Here is an 18,738-nt window from a genome sequence, read left to right on the forward strand (position 1 = left end):
CTTGAAAGTCAGCTCGACAGGCATGCAAGAGTAGGCAAGAAACCCGTTCAGCTGGGCTCCAGACAGCACGGCGGGCTCCCATCCTGTACAATCCTGGGGATCTGAAATCCTGCCGTACAGTATCCCGCTAAAAAAAATAAATTCCCTTTACAGTCGGGATTTCCCTCCGCCGGAGGGTCTCTTTATAATCCCGGCAGCTCTGGAGACAAAGAGTATTGTTGCTGCCTTTATCCAAACACCAAGCCAGCTCCAGGAGCCAGGGGCTGCAAACCCTCTCCCTTTCTACGAAGGCGCCTCGAACAATAGAGCAGGAAGTCAGACGAACCTGGCAGCCTCCGGTGCACTTGTCAGCAACCTGGCCGGAATCCTGTCCTTTCTCTATTACTGCTCTCGTTTGGCACCCACCATTTCCTCCTTTATCCCTCATAATAACTCACATTCTGAATTGCTCCGGCGCTCCCTCGGCCGCCTCAGAACACCTCCGGGACCTGGGGAAGGGGCATGGGTGTTCCTCGTGTGGACAGAGTGCGCAGCCGGCCTCAGTAGCCACAGACATGATGGGCCGCACCCCTGGCCCAGGGCCTGCCACAGACGCTAGGGGAAATGGGGAGTGGGAAGTTGTGCCTATAATTAACTGCCCATTCATTCATTCATTCATTCAATCGTATTTATTGAGCGCTTACTGTGTGCAGAGCACTGTACTAAGCGCTTGGAAGTACAAGCTGGCAACATATAGAGACGGTCCCTACCCAACAGTGGGTTCACAGTCTAGATGGGGGAGACAGACAACAAAACAAAACATATTAACAAAATAAAATAAGTAGAATAAATATGTACAAATAAAATAAATAAAGTAATAAATACGCACCTCCCACTCCGAACAGATCTCCGAGTTCCTGAGCAATAATTCCCAACTGGACTTGGTGGGAGCCCCTGTCCCCTCCCTCTGTAGTCATTCATTCAATCACATTTATTTATTGAGCGCTTACTATGTGCAGAGCACTGCACTAAGCGCTGCCCAGGACAGAGGATAAGGCAATATTTACCCTGACTCTTAGAAAATAGGATTTGAGCCACAGTGATAATCCTTCTCTTTTCCCTTGAGCATTCCTTTTCACCTAGGCTCTCAAGGAGTTTTGCAAATGTTACATCCCTCACCACTCTAATCAGGAACCTGATCAGGTTATAATTCTTGAGGCAGAAATGGGCCTTCTCCCGTCTCACGGAGGAAGCTTTGAACAGAGTTCAGCCTAAGACCCCAGGCATTGTCTTTTCTACCCTGCTGCTCAATCCAATGCACAGTATCGCCTCCAATTTAAAAGAAAAAAGATTGAAAACCTTCTCCTGCTTCCCTCATCTGGGTTGATTTCTCTGCTGTCAGGGCCATAGACTATAAATAAGCCATTGCAGAGGTTTATGGGTCTTCCAACCCCAGGAATACATCAAAATGGCGCACTTAATTTACCCAAGAGCTGCTATTCCCATTCCCGGCACTTCCATTCTCGGCTAAACAGATGGAGATTTAATGCCCAGAAAAGGGGAGGGAAGAGGAGGGGAAAAAAGCTTAACATTGCAAATCTTGGTGAAATGGTAGTTATGGGAAGCACGAACCAATAGCATTAAATGAGCACTGCTATCATCTCTATTATATGATAAGAAAAAGCTTTCGCAAGCAGAGCAAAAGATTAACAATCCATATCTTGGGGTTTAAAGCAAAACCTTCCAGAAATAGGGAGCACTCGCATCAGGGAAAGTGTTCACCTGAGCAAAAACACTCTCCCCTCCGTCACGCGGGGCTGTGAAAAGGGAGAGGCAACTCTAGGTCATCGCAAGTATAATTATTCACAGCATCTCTGTTCCATAACAGTGCCTCTCAGTTTGCAAAAGATGAACCCACCTCTAATGGTTGCAGAGGACACTCAAATCAAGAGCTGTTCCTCCTCTATGCACTCAGCCCTTGGCAGAAACATAATAGGTGGGGAAAGGGTTGAGAGTTGGCGGGGAGTAGAGCGGGGAGTAGGGAGAGGGGAAGGGGACACCAGCATCCCCTAGTTCAACCAGAAGGAGCTGCTCCTTGCCCTAAAGACATGGTTAAGTCACCTCAGCCTGAACTCAAGGGATCCAGGAATAGAGCCTCCCCATGGGCTTTAGCCATAATAATAACAACAGTTACAACCACAACAATGATAATAATAATAATTAGCTGTGGTATTTGTTAAGCACTTACTATGTGCCACGCACTGGGGAAGATAGATACAAGATAATAAGGTCAGACACAGTCCCTACCCCACATTAGGCTCTCAGTTTAAGTAGGAGGGAGAACAGCTATTGAATCCCCATTTTGCAGATGAGGAAAGTGAGGCACCAAAAGGTTAAGTGACTAGCTCAGGATCACACAGCAGACAAGCGGTGGAGTCGGGATTAGAACCCAGGTCTTCTAACTCTCAGGCCCCTGCTTTTTCCGCTAGACCACGCTGCTCCTCAAGCTAGCCCTCACTAGTTTGTGCTCTTTGCACTGTGCTCCTTTACCACAACTCCCTTCCTTCTTGGAAGCAGCAAAGTATGGCTACGCTTTTTACTCTGAGCAGATGGTGCTCAGTAGGTAACCTCCAGGTGAAGATTGATCCTGAACATGAGTCTGGCTGCGGATAGCAATGCCAGCAAAACTGGCCCTGAAAGAGCCACATGAAGCAAACCAACCCTCGCTGCCTGAAGACTGGGCGGGCAGTCAGCCTCTGGTTTTGCTGTGCCTTCTTTAGCACTCTTGTTTGGACATTTCAGTTTCAAAGCCTGACTTGGCAGCCCTCTCAGCCCGACTGGAGAAGAACTGGCTGCGCCTTCTGCCTGGCATGTCCAGCCTGAACTTGTCAGGTGGGCACAGAGCCAGCCGGCTCTTCTGCATGGTGGAAGGAAGCTGGCTGTCTCCGTTCCCAGGTAGGGGGAGGCTGGGGCAGCGGATGGGTACAAAAGGTGGGAGCAGCCAGAGCCTCCGGCAAGGGCTCCTCTCCTCCTCCCCAGCCTCCTTCTCCAATTCACCCAGGAAGCAGCCCTGCTTAGGCCCCCCTGCCACCTCTCAGATAAAGACCGGGTGCCCTGGGGAAAAGGGGATTGGAAGACAATCGGGATCAGAGGGAGAGGACATGAAAAGCCAGAGCCGCAAAGCCAGGAGCGGTGTTGGCCGTGGCAGCCGAAAGCTGAGCCAAGGCCACCTGCCAGAAAAGCAGGCTAACGTTCCTCTGCTTCCTTCCTCTCGGGAGCAAGGCCTCAAGGGAGAGAGATGGCCCCTGGCTCCGTCAACCTTCAGTCTCTACAAATAACCTGGGACCACTGTGTTCATGATTCCTGTGGTTGCCCTAGTCTTTACCATCCTCAGGATTCTAGGCAGAAGGGGCCGGTTCCTCTTTCACACCCGACATCTTCCTTCCAACAAAATATGCTCGATTATGGCCCACCTGCCAGATATTCAGGTGGCCATTAAAGCTGCTCCCAATGGCTTCAAGACAGAGGGATGTGTCCACAGCTTTCTCTACAAGGGCCACTGGTCTACTGTTTCTCTGGGTTTGTTGCCCAGCCCAAGCATGCCTATGCTACCAGTTTCCCTCCCCATCCACTCACTTCTGCCTGGAATAGTGGCCTAATCCAGCAGCAATAATCTCATGGGCCCCAAATCCATGAAAAATGAAGTACGCCAGTCCACATAAAAAATGAAATAGAAAGCACTGGAACTTAGAACCCTCTTGTTAGAGCTCCACAGAGGGCTCCTCTAAAACTCAATCTATTCTTTTAACGAAGAGGGTTCTGACTAATCAACATTTCTCCAACTCTTCCCCTGCCATCCCACACCCAGCGAAAGCCAGAGAAGTGTCACCCACCTGAGGTTCCTGGTCTAACAGGGAGGGAGAGCAGGTATTTAATCCCTGTTTTACAGGTGGGGAAACTGGGGTGGGTAAATTAAGGGACTTGCCCATGGTCAAGCAACAGGCAAATGGTGGGGTTGGGATGAGAACCCAGGTCGCCTGACCCCCAGATCTGTGGAAACAGCACAGGCTTTGGAGTCAGAGGAAATGGGTTCAAATCCTGGCTCTGCCAACTGTCACCTGTGTGACTTTGGGCAAGTCACTTAACTTCTCTGTGCCTCAGTTCCCTCATCTATAAAATGGGGATTAAGACTGTGAGCCCCACATGGGACAACCTGATCACCTTGTAACCTCTCCAAAGCTTAGAACAGTGCTTTGCGCATAGTAAGTGCCTAACAAATACCATCATTATTATTATTATTATTATTACCCATTCGGCCTCGCTGCTCCTTTTCTTCCTCTCATCCCCAACCCTCCTCCTCCCTGCCACCTCCCATCGTGTCCGAGGGCTTCAGACGAGTATATTCTTTCTGGGCTTCTGTGTATTTCTAAAAAGCATATTAGGTTTCTAACATATCTACGCCTAGCCAGCCAGCCAGCCTTGGAAATTCACCTCGAGATGACAGAGGAGAAAGCACCTGATAGGAGACTACGTGGTGTCGGTTTAACTGCAGAAGACATTGACACCTGAAGAGCAGCAGCAGGCACCCAGGCCACTACTCATTGCCCCTCCCCGTCAGCTGATCCGGAGCAGCAGCGCACGGTTCCGTTTTGACTTTAGGGGCCACAATATGAAGCTAATCTCCCAGGACTACTGCTCCCAGCCTCGCGCTCTGCAGCACAGACAGAGGCATGTTCCTGGGGACTCACCAACAACTTGATGGCTGGGTCTGATTTACGTAAGCATGAGCACTGAAACAACTCTGTCCCTTGGGGAAGTGGTGATGATCTCACCTGGGGCTGTACTCCCTTCCCTCGGCTTCCACCCTCATTCAGGGACAGGCTGGAGAGGGTCTGACTCTCCACCCTGGAGCAATGGGGTTCCTGTGGAATCCTTGCCAGGGAGAGTGGGGATGAGGTGGGGGGATGCTGGGGGTTCCCTATTGCTTTGGGGATTGTGGGAAACCTTCACTGGAACCCCATCCTCTACCCCAATTCCTCTGAGCTCCCTCTGCCCCCACTATGCATTCAGTAGCCTGAACAAGGAAGGAATGATGATACCACCCACAGACAATACAATATCTCCTTAAACCTCCCATGGGTAAAACTCGGGCAAATGTTTGGAAACAGCCCCACGTATATTCTACATTTGAAAGACAGCAGAAGAAATGCAGCTAGTCCAGATTTACTCAATCCTAGTAGGCTGTTTGATAACCACTTTTTATATTTCCATTTTGGATGATAGAAGGAGCGTCACAGACTATTCTATCTACTTGGTCATCTAATAGCAACAGCAACAACAGTGGTATTTGTTAAATGCTTACTCTGTGCCAAGCACTGTACTAAACATTGGGGTAGAGATGAGATAATCAGGTCAGGTACAGTCTCTGTCCCATGGTCTAAGTACGAGGGAGAACAGATATTGAGCTCCATTTTACAGATGAGAAAACTGAGGCACAGAGAAGTAAAGTTACTTGCCCAAGGTCCCACAGCAGGCAAGTGGCAGATCCAGGATTAGAGCTCATGTCCTCTGACTCCCAGGGCTTTTCACTAGGCCCCATTCCTTCTTAGCAGTATTTCCAGACCAGCCCTAGTGCAGACTGGGCTGGTTGCTACAGGGCAATCAGAAGAGCCAGTCACAGATCAATCATCTAGGAGTCTATGGCCCACTGCAGGAAGGGAAGCCAAACCAGGAGAAGTGGCTCCTTTAGCCCTGGAAATTCTTGGGTCATTTCTGCTCCATGCTGGGCCAGACATTTCCCATAACTTTCAACAGAAACAGTCTTGACCCAGACTTGTGGCTCTTTCAGAAACATTCAGTGTAATCTGGTACCTAGTACGGGGCTGTGCACCAGTAAATGCAGGTTTGGTGATGGGAAAGTGGGAGTTTAACACAGCCTATGATTCACCCATATTTCAACATGGCTGCTCCTTCAAAGGCAGAGAAATTCAGCCCAGACATTCCTTGGCAGCCAACCGCCTCCCCCCCGGCCCCCACCACCAAATCTGAACCCCCTGGTCTCGTGCTCTGGCTGCCTCTCTGTACGAGCGTGTACTCCCTCAGAGGCTCAGGGCTGTCCTAGATAGAAGCTGCAGGCTTCCAGCACATTGGTCAGTGCACTTTCTGGCCCTCTGGAAGTGCGGGGAGGTGAAGGGTGGTGAGGGAGATCAAGAAGGGAGAGCTCTGCCATGGCCCTGAGCACTGACTTTGTAGCATAGTTGCTCCAGAAACTAGTCCTGACCCTGTAAATTGGACAGTAAGGATCTCGGAAGCCAGGGCGCAACCAGGCCCTGCCGGCTGCTCTTAAAATAGGGAAAGTGGTGGGACAACAGGCTATGCTAGATCCTGAGTTTTTATAAGGCACGTTCGCTCCAAGGTATCCCTTGTGCCAGGGTGGCAGTGGCGAGAGCTATAATCACTGGGTTCCTTTGCGGAGGCCTGGGCAAAATAACATGTGGAAATGGCCTGGGCTAAACAAGGAAATCACCAACATACCTGACCCCTCCTAGCAGGACCAAGAAACCCTTTACCGCTCATTGATTCCCTCTTCCTCTCTCCTCCCCAGGTCAATCAGTGGCCATGACTGCAGTGTTCTGGCATTAGGGTATAAATTATATATAACAAATTATTTATTTATATTAATGTCTATTTCCCCCTCTAGACTGTAAGTTTGTTTCAGGCAGGGAACTCTGTGGTATTGTATCAAGAGCTTAGCACAGTGCTCAGCACACAGTAAGCACTCAATAAATATCATTGATGATGATGACTGGGGTGGTGAACTGTTTGGAGACAGGGAGCTGGACTGAATGTTGCATGAGGCCTCGGAATCTCCAGTTGGTGTGCACTTGTGTGATTTACTTAATAACAGTCAAGGGAGAAGGGACTCCATCAATCAATGGTATTTACTGAGCACTTACTGTGAGCAGACCACTGCACTAAGCCCTTGGGAGAGTACAGTACAACAGAATTGGTAGACGAGATCCCTGCCCTCAAGAAGTTTACAATCCGGTGGGAGAGCTTAGAATGTAAGGAAGAAGAAGATAGGGGCGAGCACTTCCTGGGTTGACAGAAAATCCCCTTCCAGGACTTAAAAAAGAGGCTCATTGAAGAAAATTGTTTGCTCAGCGCTCCAGTTACTTTGGCGAAGACCTTCCCCAAGTCGGACTGTGAAGTCATCAGCATTCGGATTAAATCACTTCGCTGAAGGAGATGGCATCTCTCCTCCTGCCTCTCTGCTCTACGTTGAAAAAAGCCCCAAGCACTGGGAAGGAATCAATTCTCACACCAGTCCAGTCTGGTGGTGAAACTGTTCCTCACCAGGTCAGCATCCCAGCAAGCGATGAGCCAACGCCAGAGCGGGAGCCTGAGAAGTGAGTAAATAACCCCCACCGATCCTCTAATAAGAGCACAGTGGTGTTCAACTCCTCGCCCCAAAAAACCCAATATACTGCCAGGGCTCCTCCACCTGAGACTATGACAAATGCGCTTTGGAATGATGCCTGGGGCAGATGGAGGTTGATGCTAAGAGACTGTTTACTTACAGTCTCAGGGCCTCATGTGATCTCCGTGGCTTTCTGCTTGCACTGCTTATGTTCTTCTTCCCCGAATCCCATCCCTGGGCCACTTCCTCAGTTGGTATCATCCTCCAACCTCCTAATTCTGCTCACGAATAACCAGGCTCCTGGAAGTCTTAGGGGGCTTCTCACCACCCCTCCTTCAAATCCCTCCTCTGGACTCGCTTCTTTGGTGAAGACTTTTCCAGGTGGGCTCACCTGACTGGAACCAAAGTTGCAGATTCGGGCTGCTAGTGGGTTTCTGTCTTTTTCTCTTTCCCCCTGGAGCTAATTCATAGACACACAGGGCCTAAAGGAGCCTCAGGATCATGTAATCCAGCCAACTGCCTCCATACACATCTTTCCCTAACCCATTCCGGAGGGATGAAGGGAAGAGATGAAGGGGAGGGATGAAGGGGGGGGGATGAAGGGGGGCCTACTGGGAAGGAGATTCCTTAATCTTGATTTTGGTAATCCATCCTCCCACTTCATAAGTCTCTCCTTTTCTTGTCTGTGTCTTCCTCCTTCCAATCGTGAACCTACAGAACAGGGGTTGGTATCCAAACCAGAGTTTTGGGCCATGTCAAGTACATAGTTAACAGCCAGTAAGCAAAGTAACCACCCAGGAGAGAGCCAGGGAGGTTCCCTACTCTTCTACTTTCCCAGGCTGCAGAGAGAAACCACTGACTGCAATAGGGGTAGAGCAGGGTGGAGCCGGAGGTGTTCAGGGGAGGATATGCTGGAAGATTCCCAGCCCTACCCAGAATCCCATGCCAGTAGTGGTCAGGCCCTTCCTAATGGCCCTACTCCTGGGAAGAAAGACCATGGTTTGGGTTATTGCTAATCCTTGGTGCTGGGTTCTTACTTCACAATGGGCTAAACGGGGTCACAGACCTAACCTGAGGGCACCTCCCTGCAACTGCCACACCCTTGGGAGCCCAGCTATGGTTTCCCAAGCCCCAAAGGGTCATGCAAACTGAGCACAAAGGGCAAGTTCAGGTCTGGGGCGAGGGCATAAACCGGTGCCAACCTGAGTGTGCGGGTGGCCTCCAGAGGGGAGACATGCAAGACTGTAAGCCCCATCTGTGACAGAGACTGTGGCTGACTTGATTACTTTGAATCTACCCCAGGACCTTGGCACCTAGTAAATGCTTAATAAATACCATTGTTATTGAGGTATAAACTGCCATCTGCCCCAGTCCCCTTCCCTTCTCCTTCTCCTCCAGCTTCCCAGACAAGGCAAATCATCACTTTGCCAACATCTAGAATTCCTGGAACCAGGGGTTCTGATCCCAATGGCAGGGAACCAAACCCATAGTCTCCTGAGGTTAGATCGATGGAGTGCTTAAAAGGGAAAGAGCGAGAGAGAGGGAAGAAACAAAGAGCAAAGAATCCCTGACATCGTGTGCTACAGAACGGAGGGACTTCCCCTCAGTATCTCTGACTGAAAACTTTGGGGAACATGGGACGCCGTTTATCTCTTGATGAGACCTGGGTATTAGTCACTCAGCAGAAGTCTAGTTCTTTTCTTGCTACATAGAGACCCTGACACTTAGGAGCTGAGTCAGGAAGGGTTAGCGATGACATGGGAATGCAGCATAGCAGCTTCTTCAGGCAACCAGAAAGCTGTTGGGTTGCTGGGATATTTTTAGATCGTCATTTTGGTGCCAAAATTTGAAAATTGTTAAAATTTCCAATTTTAATTTCCTGTATTTTTAGTTTTCAGCAAGTGATTCATGGAAAATATTTCTGCTATAAACTTATTTGTGCCTCATATAGATGGTTTTTAAATATACACATAGACACGTAGGCATTTCTCCCTACCCACCTCCCCCCCACCTGCCTTCAAAATCCATATGTAAACACAAACACTCTCTTCTTGAACAGCAGAACCTGGGAAGCACCAGGACAAGGGAGGGACAGAGATGTGATTGGTGTCCTGGAGCTTTTATAATGGGCAGGTGGGAGTCCAGCAGAGTGCTTTAAACCACCAGCCTTCAGGGTGCACATATGTCTAAAGGGGGTAGGGATTTGCAAATCAGCATCTTAATCTCCTCTGCAGGATTGTGGAGAGGGAGGGGGTGTGTGTGTGGTGCTCTGGGGAGAGCACCAAGTGGTTGCCAGCACCAGATCCCAGCCTCAGTGAAGTGATCAAAAGACCACCATCTTGGTGAGCTTGATTGTGCTTGGGGACATTTAAAACAGTGACAAAAGAGGGCTGGCATTCATCAGAACTGCATGGGGCAGGCAGAGTAGTTCTGACTGCTGCTTTGTTCCCACTTCAGTGAAAGTCTGGGTAGCTGCAGGCCCGTCTGGGCCATTGGACCCTGCTGAGTTGGAGCAAAAACATGGGTGAGCACCTCTAGAAGGTAACCCCTTCCGTCACTGTTTACTTTGCCATCAGAGCAATTGATTGATTGATTGATTCATTCATAAAGCAGCAGTCATTGGCGAAGCAGCATGGCTTAGTGGCCGAGAGCACGGGCTTGGGAGTCAGAGGATGTGGGTTCTAATCCCTGCTCCATCACTTGTTTGCTGTGTGACCTTGAGAAAGCTGCTCAACTTCTTGTGCCCCAGTTACCTCATCTGTAAAATGGGAATTAAGACTGTGAGCCCCATATGGGACAACCTGATTACCTTGTATCTATCTACCCCAGCGCTTAGAACAGTGCTTGGCACATAGTAAGTGCTTAACAAACGCTATAATTATTTATTATTCATTCAATGGTATTTATTAAGCACTTACTGCGTGCAGAGCAATGCATCCCAGAACTGACAGTGCCTAGCTTTTGTTGAGAGTGCTATTGTAAATCAATCACCTTGCAGGGTAGGCAGAGAGAGAGGCCTCTGGGGCTGGGAAAAAGGAGGGGTGCAGAAAGCAGGGAAGGAAGGGAAGAAGAGACTGGAAAAGGGGAGGGAGAAGCCCTCAAGTTGGTATTTTTTTCTTTCATTTGTTAAGTGCTTACTATGTGCCAGGTACTAGACTAAGCTCTGGGGTAGGTACAAGATAGTCATGTTGGGAACAGTCCCTGTCTTACTTGAGGCTCAGAGTCTTAGTCCCCAGTTTACAGATGAGGTAACTGAAGCACAGAGAAGTGAAGTGACTTGTCCAAGATCACATGATGGATGATGGGCAGAACTGGGATACAGCTGGCACCAGGCCAGGCATTCCTTCCCTTCAGTTGCTCAAAGAGAGTTTCTTCCCAGGATTGGTGAGAAGGAATTCAGTCTGCAGTGTTTCATTTTTATTACTGCTGCTTAGAACTGTTGTCTGCTTGAGCTCACTGGAAAGGGGAAGTGAGCACTGTATCTACTCAAATGTTACATGGTCTGAGCAGGATCTCAGCGGGCTTATGGTGGTAACTGGATGGAACGTCTAGTGGGTGGCTTCAGCTATTGGTCTGGAAGTTACCACCTCTATATATACAAGTGTGGCAAGGCGAAAGGACGCAGGGAGGGAAGCTGAAGGGGATCATGGGCTTAGAAACAGCCAAAGCTTCAACACCAAAGAGCTCTATTCTGTTCTCCTTCATTTATCCCTGACATTAGCACCTGCACCTAGCAACTGTGCTGTTCTATGCCCCCTGCACTGTGTTCCTGGGCTCCAGGAACAATTATTAATAATAACAATAATAATACATTAAGCGCTTACTCTGTGCCAAGCATTGTACAAAGCACTGGGGTAGACACAAGATACTCAGGTTGGATAATCCTTGCCCTACACGGGTTCAATGTTTAAGTAGAAGGCAGAACAGATATTGAATGCCCATTTTATATATGAAGAAACTGAAGTCCAGAGAAGTTAAGTGACTTGCCCAAATTCACACAGCAGACAAGTGGCGGGGTAAGGATAAGAACTCAGTTGCTCTGAATCCAAGGCCTGCATTCTTTCCAGTAGGCCATCTAGTCACATCTGCTTCACTAGTGATTTGTAATTTCGGGCTTTCCATGACTCACTACGAAGGACTGAAGAACCTCTCATTTCCCCACCCTATCTGCCCTTCCTTCTGTGTCCTCTATGCACTTGGGTCTGCACCCCACAGCACCTATGTGTATATCGTTTTAATCTGCCACTTCCCTTATCTGTAATGTATTTTAGTATCTGTCTCCCCCACTAAACTCAAGCAACTCGAAGGCAAAAATAGAGTCTACCAACTCTATTTTAGTACAGTGCTCTGCACACAGTAAACACTGAATAGATATCATTGATTGATTACTTGACTGACAGGACTCATAGAAGCTGGGTTTCCCTAAGCTCAGAGTCCATTAACTTGAGTCTTGGCCCCTTTCCCTCAACCATGCCTGGATCATTAACTCTGGTGTGGCTCAAATTGGCAGTTGCAGCCCCAGAGGTATTTCAATCCATAATGCAAGCTCAGCTGACCATCCAATCAGGCCCTGGAGCATCCCCAACAGCTGACGGAAGCTATGGTGCCCAGTCTCTGGGGCTCTAACATGCAGACCAAGCAGAGAGCCTGGCAGTCCCCTACTGGCCAAATCCCCTCGACCCCTGCCCCCCCCCACCCACCAGATCCTTACCGTTCATTATTCAGAGTCATCCTTGGGGGGTCTAGGTTGGGGTTCTCCATGGACTCCATCTGCGGGCACCTCAGGAAGTAGTAGAGAGTGTGGAGGGCATCTGGAGACCAGGTGATGGGCTGTGGCGGCTGGCGGACTTGGCGGGCGGGACTGGTTCCTGGGCGCAAGGAGCTGAGGCACTGCATGTGGTGCATGGCACGGGAGACCAGGTCACCTGCATCAGGGATGGGGAGGCGAAGGAGAAGAGCAGGAGAAAAGTGAATTCTCCTCCAACTCGTTGGTTGCCTTTTTCCTTCTCTGGGAAAGGGTGCTCACAGCTAATGGGAGACAGTTTCCGTCATACACAACTATCATTTATCCCCTGAGCCAATACGCAAGGGATGAAGCTGTCCCCTAGACACACAACAGCAATTTAATTTTCAATTTCAGTCTTTACTTTGAAGCTGAATTACTCACTGGGCAGCACTGGAGGTCTTCAGATGTGAGGTCAATGCAATTTCTCAGCAGCACTGGAAGTCTCCAGATATGATGTTAACGCAGTTTCTCTTTCGATCAGTTAATCAATAGAATTCACTAAGTGCCTATGGTATGCAGAGCATATACTCAGGGCTTTCATCATCCTCATTCTCTACAACCCTGCATTGGCCCCAGTCAGGACCCTTGGTCTGGGGAAAGATAGGCTGGGCTTGGGGACCAGTCCAATGTTTACAAGATGAATGGGACAAGGCCAACTGAGGTGCTGTCCCTTAACTGCCCCTTAATGGCTGAGGCTGCTTACACAGCCCAGCTGGCCCTGGCTCTGGACAAATTGGGGAGGGGTTTGTCTGAGCTTGGCTCAAACACTACTGCATTCCACTCAATCCTGGCCTGATTTCAGTAGTAACCAGCAATTTACTAGTAGCTGTAGTAGTGGCTTTGTTTAGTCCACTGTACTAAGCGCTTGGCAAAATACAACAGAAGCACATTCCCTGCCTACGAGGAGCTTACACTTTAATGGGAGAAACAGAAATACAAATTATTTAAACATGGTGGGAGGGTAGGAAGAACAGGAGTCAGTTAACGAGTAAATAGAATAACTGAACATTCAATCAAATATACATATATACATAAGTGCTGTGTACGGAAAAAAATACATAACTGCGAGGGGAGACTGATAGCTGACTCAGGACGTTAGGAATTAATTAGGGGAGGCTAGTTAAAGGGGAGGATTGATCTGGGGGATTTAATGGGGATGGAGGAAGTGCTAGGTTCAAACAAGGGAGTCAGAAGCATTTGAGTCTAGAGTGGGGTACAGTTAGAAGGTGAGATTGGGGGGAATGAAGAATGCAAGTTGGGGAATAGCAAGGGAAGGGGGCCCAATATGTAAAACAGAGAAAATTGGTAGAGAATTTTGAAGCTAGAGGACAAGAGCACTTGCAGATTAAGACTGAGGTTTAGCAGTGAAAAGACACATCCTGAGTGACTTTCAGGAAGAAGATTTGAGCAATAGTGACCGAAGAGGACGGAGACAGAAAGGCAGCGATTTCAGTGAAGAGGCTAATAGTCTGACTGTGATATGATGCAATAAGCTCTTGAACTAGAGTAGTAGCTGTTTCGGTGGCAAGGATGGGGCAGTTCTGGGAAGTGTTTTCAGGGAGAATCAGTAGGATTTAGCGATTGCTTGAATTGCTTCATTGTGAGAGTTGAGAAGCAGCGTGGCCTAGTGAATAAAGCCCGGACCTAGGTGCCAGAGAACTAGGGTTCGAATCCCAGCTCTACCAGGAAAGACAGTGGCCCTAGCGATCAAGGCTCTCATGGGCATTCGTGAAATTTCTCAGCTGTGGCAGAGACTCTGGGTAATCCTGGAGGTCTCCAGGTCTTGTGATTCTTTTGTTGCTTTTCTATAGGATTCTTGGCCTTTCACAGGAAGTGGTCTCTCTATTGTGTGCCCTAGTGACAATGCTGAGAAAGGATGGAACCAAAATAGCTACCCGCACCTGCCCAATAGACCAGTTTCTGGGAAGCCGTAGCCAAGTCACTCATTCACAAGATGCCCCTTCCACATCCTCTCCTTTCCATAGTAGCTACAAGCTGAAAAATGAAAAACCAGATAGAAAGCAGCTTTTTTCCACATATACACGCGTGCACGCACGCACGCGTGTGCGCGCACACACACACACACATTTCTGTCCTTGGGAGTTCTGTATATTTTGGCAAAAAAATTCAAATCACCAAATCTGACTGCTCTAATGAGCTCTGCCACTTGCCCGCTGTCACTTAACTTCTCTGGGCCTCAGTTTTATCAGCTGTAAAATGGGGATTCAATACCTCTTCATCCTCCTACTTGACTGAGCACCATGTGGGACAGGGACTGTGTCTCACCTGATTAACTTGTATCTACAAAGTTCTGCCCACAAAGAATCTTTTTTATGGTATTTGTTAAGCACTGTTCTAAGCACTGGGGTAGATACAAAGTAATCAGGTTGGATACAGTCCATGTCCAACATGGGACTCACAACCCAATCCCCATTTTTCAGATGAGGTAACTGAGGCATGGAGAAGTTAAGTGATTCGCCCAAGGTCACACAACAGATAAGTGGTGGAGCTAGGATTAGAACCCAGGTCCTGGCTCCCAGGCCTTTTCTCTACCCACTAGGCCACAATGATTCGATCATCATTTCACTTACTGAAGAGGATACTCTCTAAACACAAGCTTCTAAATGGGGATCCAGGGGGGAAGGTGTGGATTTTCTCTTTCTTTAACCCTTCCCTGACTTCTTCCCCAATTTTCATGTTGTCCAGATAAGAGGTTCAAACATTAGACATCTCCCAAGGCTGTCATTCTCTTCTGACATCAGGCCCCATATGCCTCTCTCTGTCATGGTGGGGGAGGTAAAATAAGAATAAGTTATTAACATTATTATTATTAAGCACTGGGGTGGATCCAACATAATCGGGTCAGACACAGTCCCTATTCCATGTGAGACTCACAGCCTAGTAGGAGGGAGAACAGGCACTGAATCCCCATTTTACAAATGAGGAAACTGAGGTGCAGAGAAGTTAAGGGATTTGACCAAGATCATACATGATGGTGGAGCCGGGATTAGAACCCAGGTCCTCTTAGTCCCAGGCCCATGGTGTTTCCTATACACCACGTTGCTGCATGAAGCCCAGCTTCTCCCCCAGTACCAGAGCCCAAGGCCAAGCCAGCCACCCACCAAGGAGGCACCCCACAACTGCCTGTAGTCCGTTCCCAAGGATGGGTGTGTTAGTGGCTGTGGGAATGGGGGTTGCCCTTGATCATGCAAAAAAAGAAAAAAGCAACTGCTATGAACCTGTTAAGAACACCCCCCCACACCCCCAAAACTGAACACACTAACACCCAGGATAAGCCCCTATTAACACCTGGAGAAGACTTTACAAGTCAGGCCTCAATCTAGGGATAGGACCAGCTAAGAGCTGAAAAGTGATTAGAGAGAGGGCTGATGATTCAATCATCTGGAAGACCCTGTTGCAGGGAACTGAGCCCCTTCCCCTCAGAATTTAGACCTGAAGGTGATGAGATACACTTAGTGAAAAATTCAGGTAGAGTCCTGATGGATTCAAAATGGGGCAACAAGGTATTAATGCTTGGACTCCACCCAGCCCACAAAAAGAAGGCTTGAGACCACAATGGGCCAGTATATAAGGTGTGAATGGGGGGTGGAGTGCGTGTGTGTGAGAGAGACAGAGACTTGACAGAGACAGAGAAACGTGCATGTACACACAATGGGCCAGTATATAAGGTGTAAAGGGAGAGGGGTGTGTGTGTGTGTGTGTGTGTGTGTGTGTGTGTGTGTGAGAGAGAGAGAGAGAGAGAGAGAGAGAGAGAGAGAGAGAGAGAGAGAGAGGTGACAGAGACAGAGAACCGTGCATGTACACACAAAGCAGAGCAGAAGAGCAGAATATTGCTCTTCTAGCCACAAAGAGCAAGGTCTTGGGGTATTTATTTTTGTTTTTCCTTTTCATGTTTCTTGTCTGTTTTTTATTGTTTTATCTTTCCTTCCATGTCCACTGCCAACCCTCCTCCCACTTATTATTATTATGAATAATAATAATAATAGTGGTATTTGTTAAGTGCTTACTGTGTGCAAAGCACTGTACTAAGTGCTGGAGTAGATCCAGTATAAGCAGTTCGGACACAGTCCCTGTTCCACCTGGGGCTCACAGTCTAAGTAGGAGGGAGAAAAATTCAATCCCCATTTTACAGATGAGGAAACAAACTCGGAAAACTTGTGACTAGCCCAAGGTCATTCAGCAGGCAAGTGGCATAGTTGGGATTACAACCCAGATCTTCTGACTCCCATTCATTCATTCATTCATTTACTGAGCACTTACTGTGTGCAGAGCACTGTACTAAGCGCTTGGGAAGTACAAGTTGGCAACATATAGAGACGGTCCCTACCCAACAATGGGCTCACAGTCTAGAAGGGGGAGACAGACAACAAAACAAAACATGTGGACAGGTGTCAAGTCATCAGAATAAATAGAAATAAAGCGAGATGCACATCATTAACAAAATAAATAGAATAGTAAATATGTACAGGTAAAATAAATAGAGTAATAAACCTGTACATACATACAGGTGCTGTGGAGAGGGGAAGGAGGTAGGGTGGGGGAGATGGGGAGGAGGAGAGGAAAAAGGGGGCTTATTCTGGGAAGGCCTCCTAGAGGAGGTGAGCTCTCAGTAAGGCTTTGAAGGGAGGAAGACAGCTAGCTTGGCGGATGTGTGGAGGGAGGGCATTCCAGGCCGGGGGCTAGGACGTGGGCTGGGGGTCGACAGCGGGACAGGCGAGAACGAGGCACACTGAGGAGGTTAGTGGCAGAGGAGTGGAGGGTGCGGGCTGGGCTGTAGAAGGAGAGAAGGGAGGTGAGGTAGGAGGGGGCGAGGTGATGGAGAGCCTTGAAGCCCAGGGTGAGGAGTTTTTGCCTGATGCGTAGGTTGATTGGTAGCCACTGGAGATTTTTGAGGAGGGCAGTAACATGTCCAGAGCGTTTCTGGACAAAGACAATCTGGGCAGCGGCGTGAAGTGGGGATTGAAGTGGGGAGATCAGAGGATCCCACGAGGATGGGAGATCAGAGAGGAGGCTGATGCAGTAATCCAGTGGGGATAGGATGAGAGATTGAACCAGCAAGGTAGCAGTTTGGATGGAGAGGAAAGGGCGGATCTTGGCGATGTTGCGAAGGTGAGACCGGCAGGTTTTAGTGACGGACTGGATGTGAGGGGTGAATGAGAGAGCGGAGTCGAAGATTGACACCAAGGTTGCGGGCTTGCGAGACAGGAAGGATGGTAGTGCCACCTACAGTGACGGGAAAGTCAGGGAGAGGGCAGGGTTTGGGAGGGAAGATAAGGAGTTCAGCTCGGGCTCTTTCCTTCAGGCAACATTGCTTCTTCTTGGACTGAGTGCCTTGTCGGCCAGTGACCATGATTAATTCACGTCCCTGTACTTTTTTTCCAATGCTTAGTACAGGGCATTGCTCATTAAATACTATTGAATGAACAAATGAATTAGCAAAGCAGATGGTATGGTGATTCTCCTCCTCCTCCCCCACCTGCCCTGCCCCCTCAAGCTTTTCCTGTTTGATAATAACAATAATAATGATGACGATGGCATTTATTAAGTGCTTACTATGTGCAAAGCACTGTTCTAAGCACTGGGGCAGTTACAAGGTGATCAGGTTGTCCCAAGGGGGGCTCACAGTCTTCATCCCCATTTTACAGACAAGGTAACTAAGGCACAGAGAAGTGAAATGACTTGCCCAAAGTCACACATCTGACAAACCAGCGCTTAGAACAGTGCTTTGCACATAGTAAGCGCTTAATAAATGCTATCATTAACTGGTGGAGTCGGAATTTGAACCCATGACCTCTGACCCCAAAGCCCGTGCTCTTACCACTGAGCCAAGCTGCTTCTCTAAGGTTTATGTTTGATGGCTTAGAGCTCTACATTGTCAAATCTGGTGACTGTCTAGGGCTCCATTCATTGAGCAGAAAGCCGAGCAGAGGCACAGCTGGAAGAAACTTCAGCTCTTCAGCACCTCCATGCTACAAACCCTCTCTTGTGTTCCAGGATTCAAAGGGTTGCAAAATGAACACAGTTCTACAATAACCCCAGACATTAATTAGCATGCAGATGATGGAGGTGGAGAAGACTATACCTGCAAGTTGGCTTTTCATTTTTTTAAAAAAGTTTCAAGCCAAGAAAATGCAAATAATTTGGGTGAGCCCAAGCTGAACCGCATTTTTTACGATGCTTCTTTTTTCCATCTCTAGCATTTGGGTCACTGTAAGAAGCTACCTTCTGGGATGCTGGTTGCAGCTGCCACCTATACAATTAGGCCAGGCTAGGGCAATCCCCATCATTAAATTTGAGAGTTCTGCCCTCCCCTCTGGCCTCCCACCTCTGGGTTGGGAGAGACTCGCTTAATAAACCACCAGGCCTGATCCTATTTCAGCCCCCTTCCTTCCCGCAGCTCTTTCAGCTGTGAGCCACCGAAACCTGGCCGAGTCTTGGCTCCCAGCTCTACTGCCCAAATGTCATAACTCTTGGCATCACTGGAGGAAGGAAAAAGCAAATCGTCTGTGATAGCATCACATAAGGACAATGT

At 48.5% G+C, this 18,738-nt stretch overlaps 1 protein-coding gene across 2 annotated transcripts in view; it reads right to left on the reverse strand.

Annotated features, from left to right (window-relative positions):
* The window catches only part of ABTB2 (ankyrin repeat and BTB domain containing 2), a 166,182-nt gene that overhangs the window by 28,420 nt on the left and 119,024 nt on the right, over positions 1–18,738 (reverse strand). For both annotated transcript variants that reach the window (XM_038764834.1, XM_038764835.1), the window contains exon 3: positions 12,111–12,324. In XM_038764834.1, coding sequence (XP_038620762.1) covers positions 12,111–12,324 — 214 coding nt within the window. The remainder of the gene's footprint in view (positions 1–12,110; positions 12,325–18,738) is intronic.

This window comes from Tachyglossus aculeatus, chromosome 22 (assembly GCF_015852505.1).
Source record: "Tachyglossus aculeatus isolate mTacAcu1 chromosome 22, mTacAcu1.pri, whole genome shotgun sequence".
Lineage (NCBI taxonomy): Eukaryota > Metazoa > Chordata > Mammalia > Monotremata > Tachyglossidae > Tachyglossus > Tachyglossus aculeatus.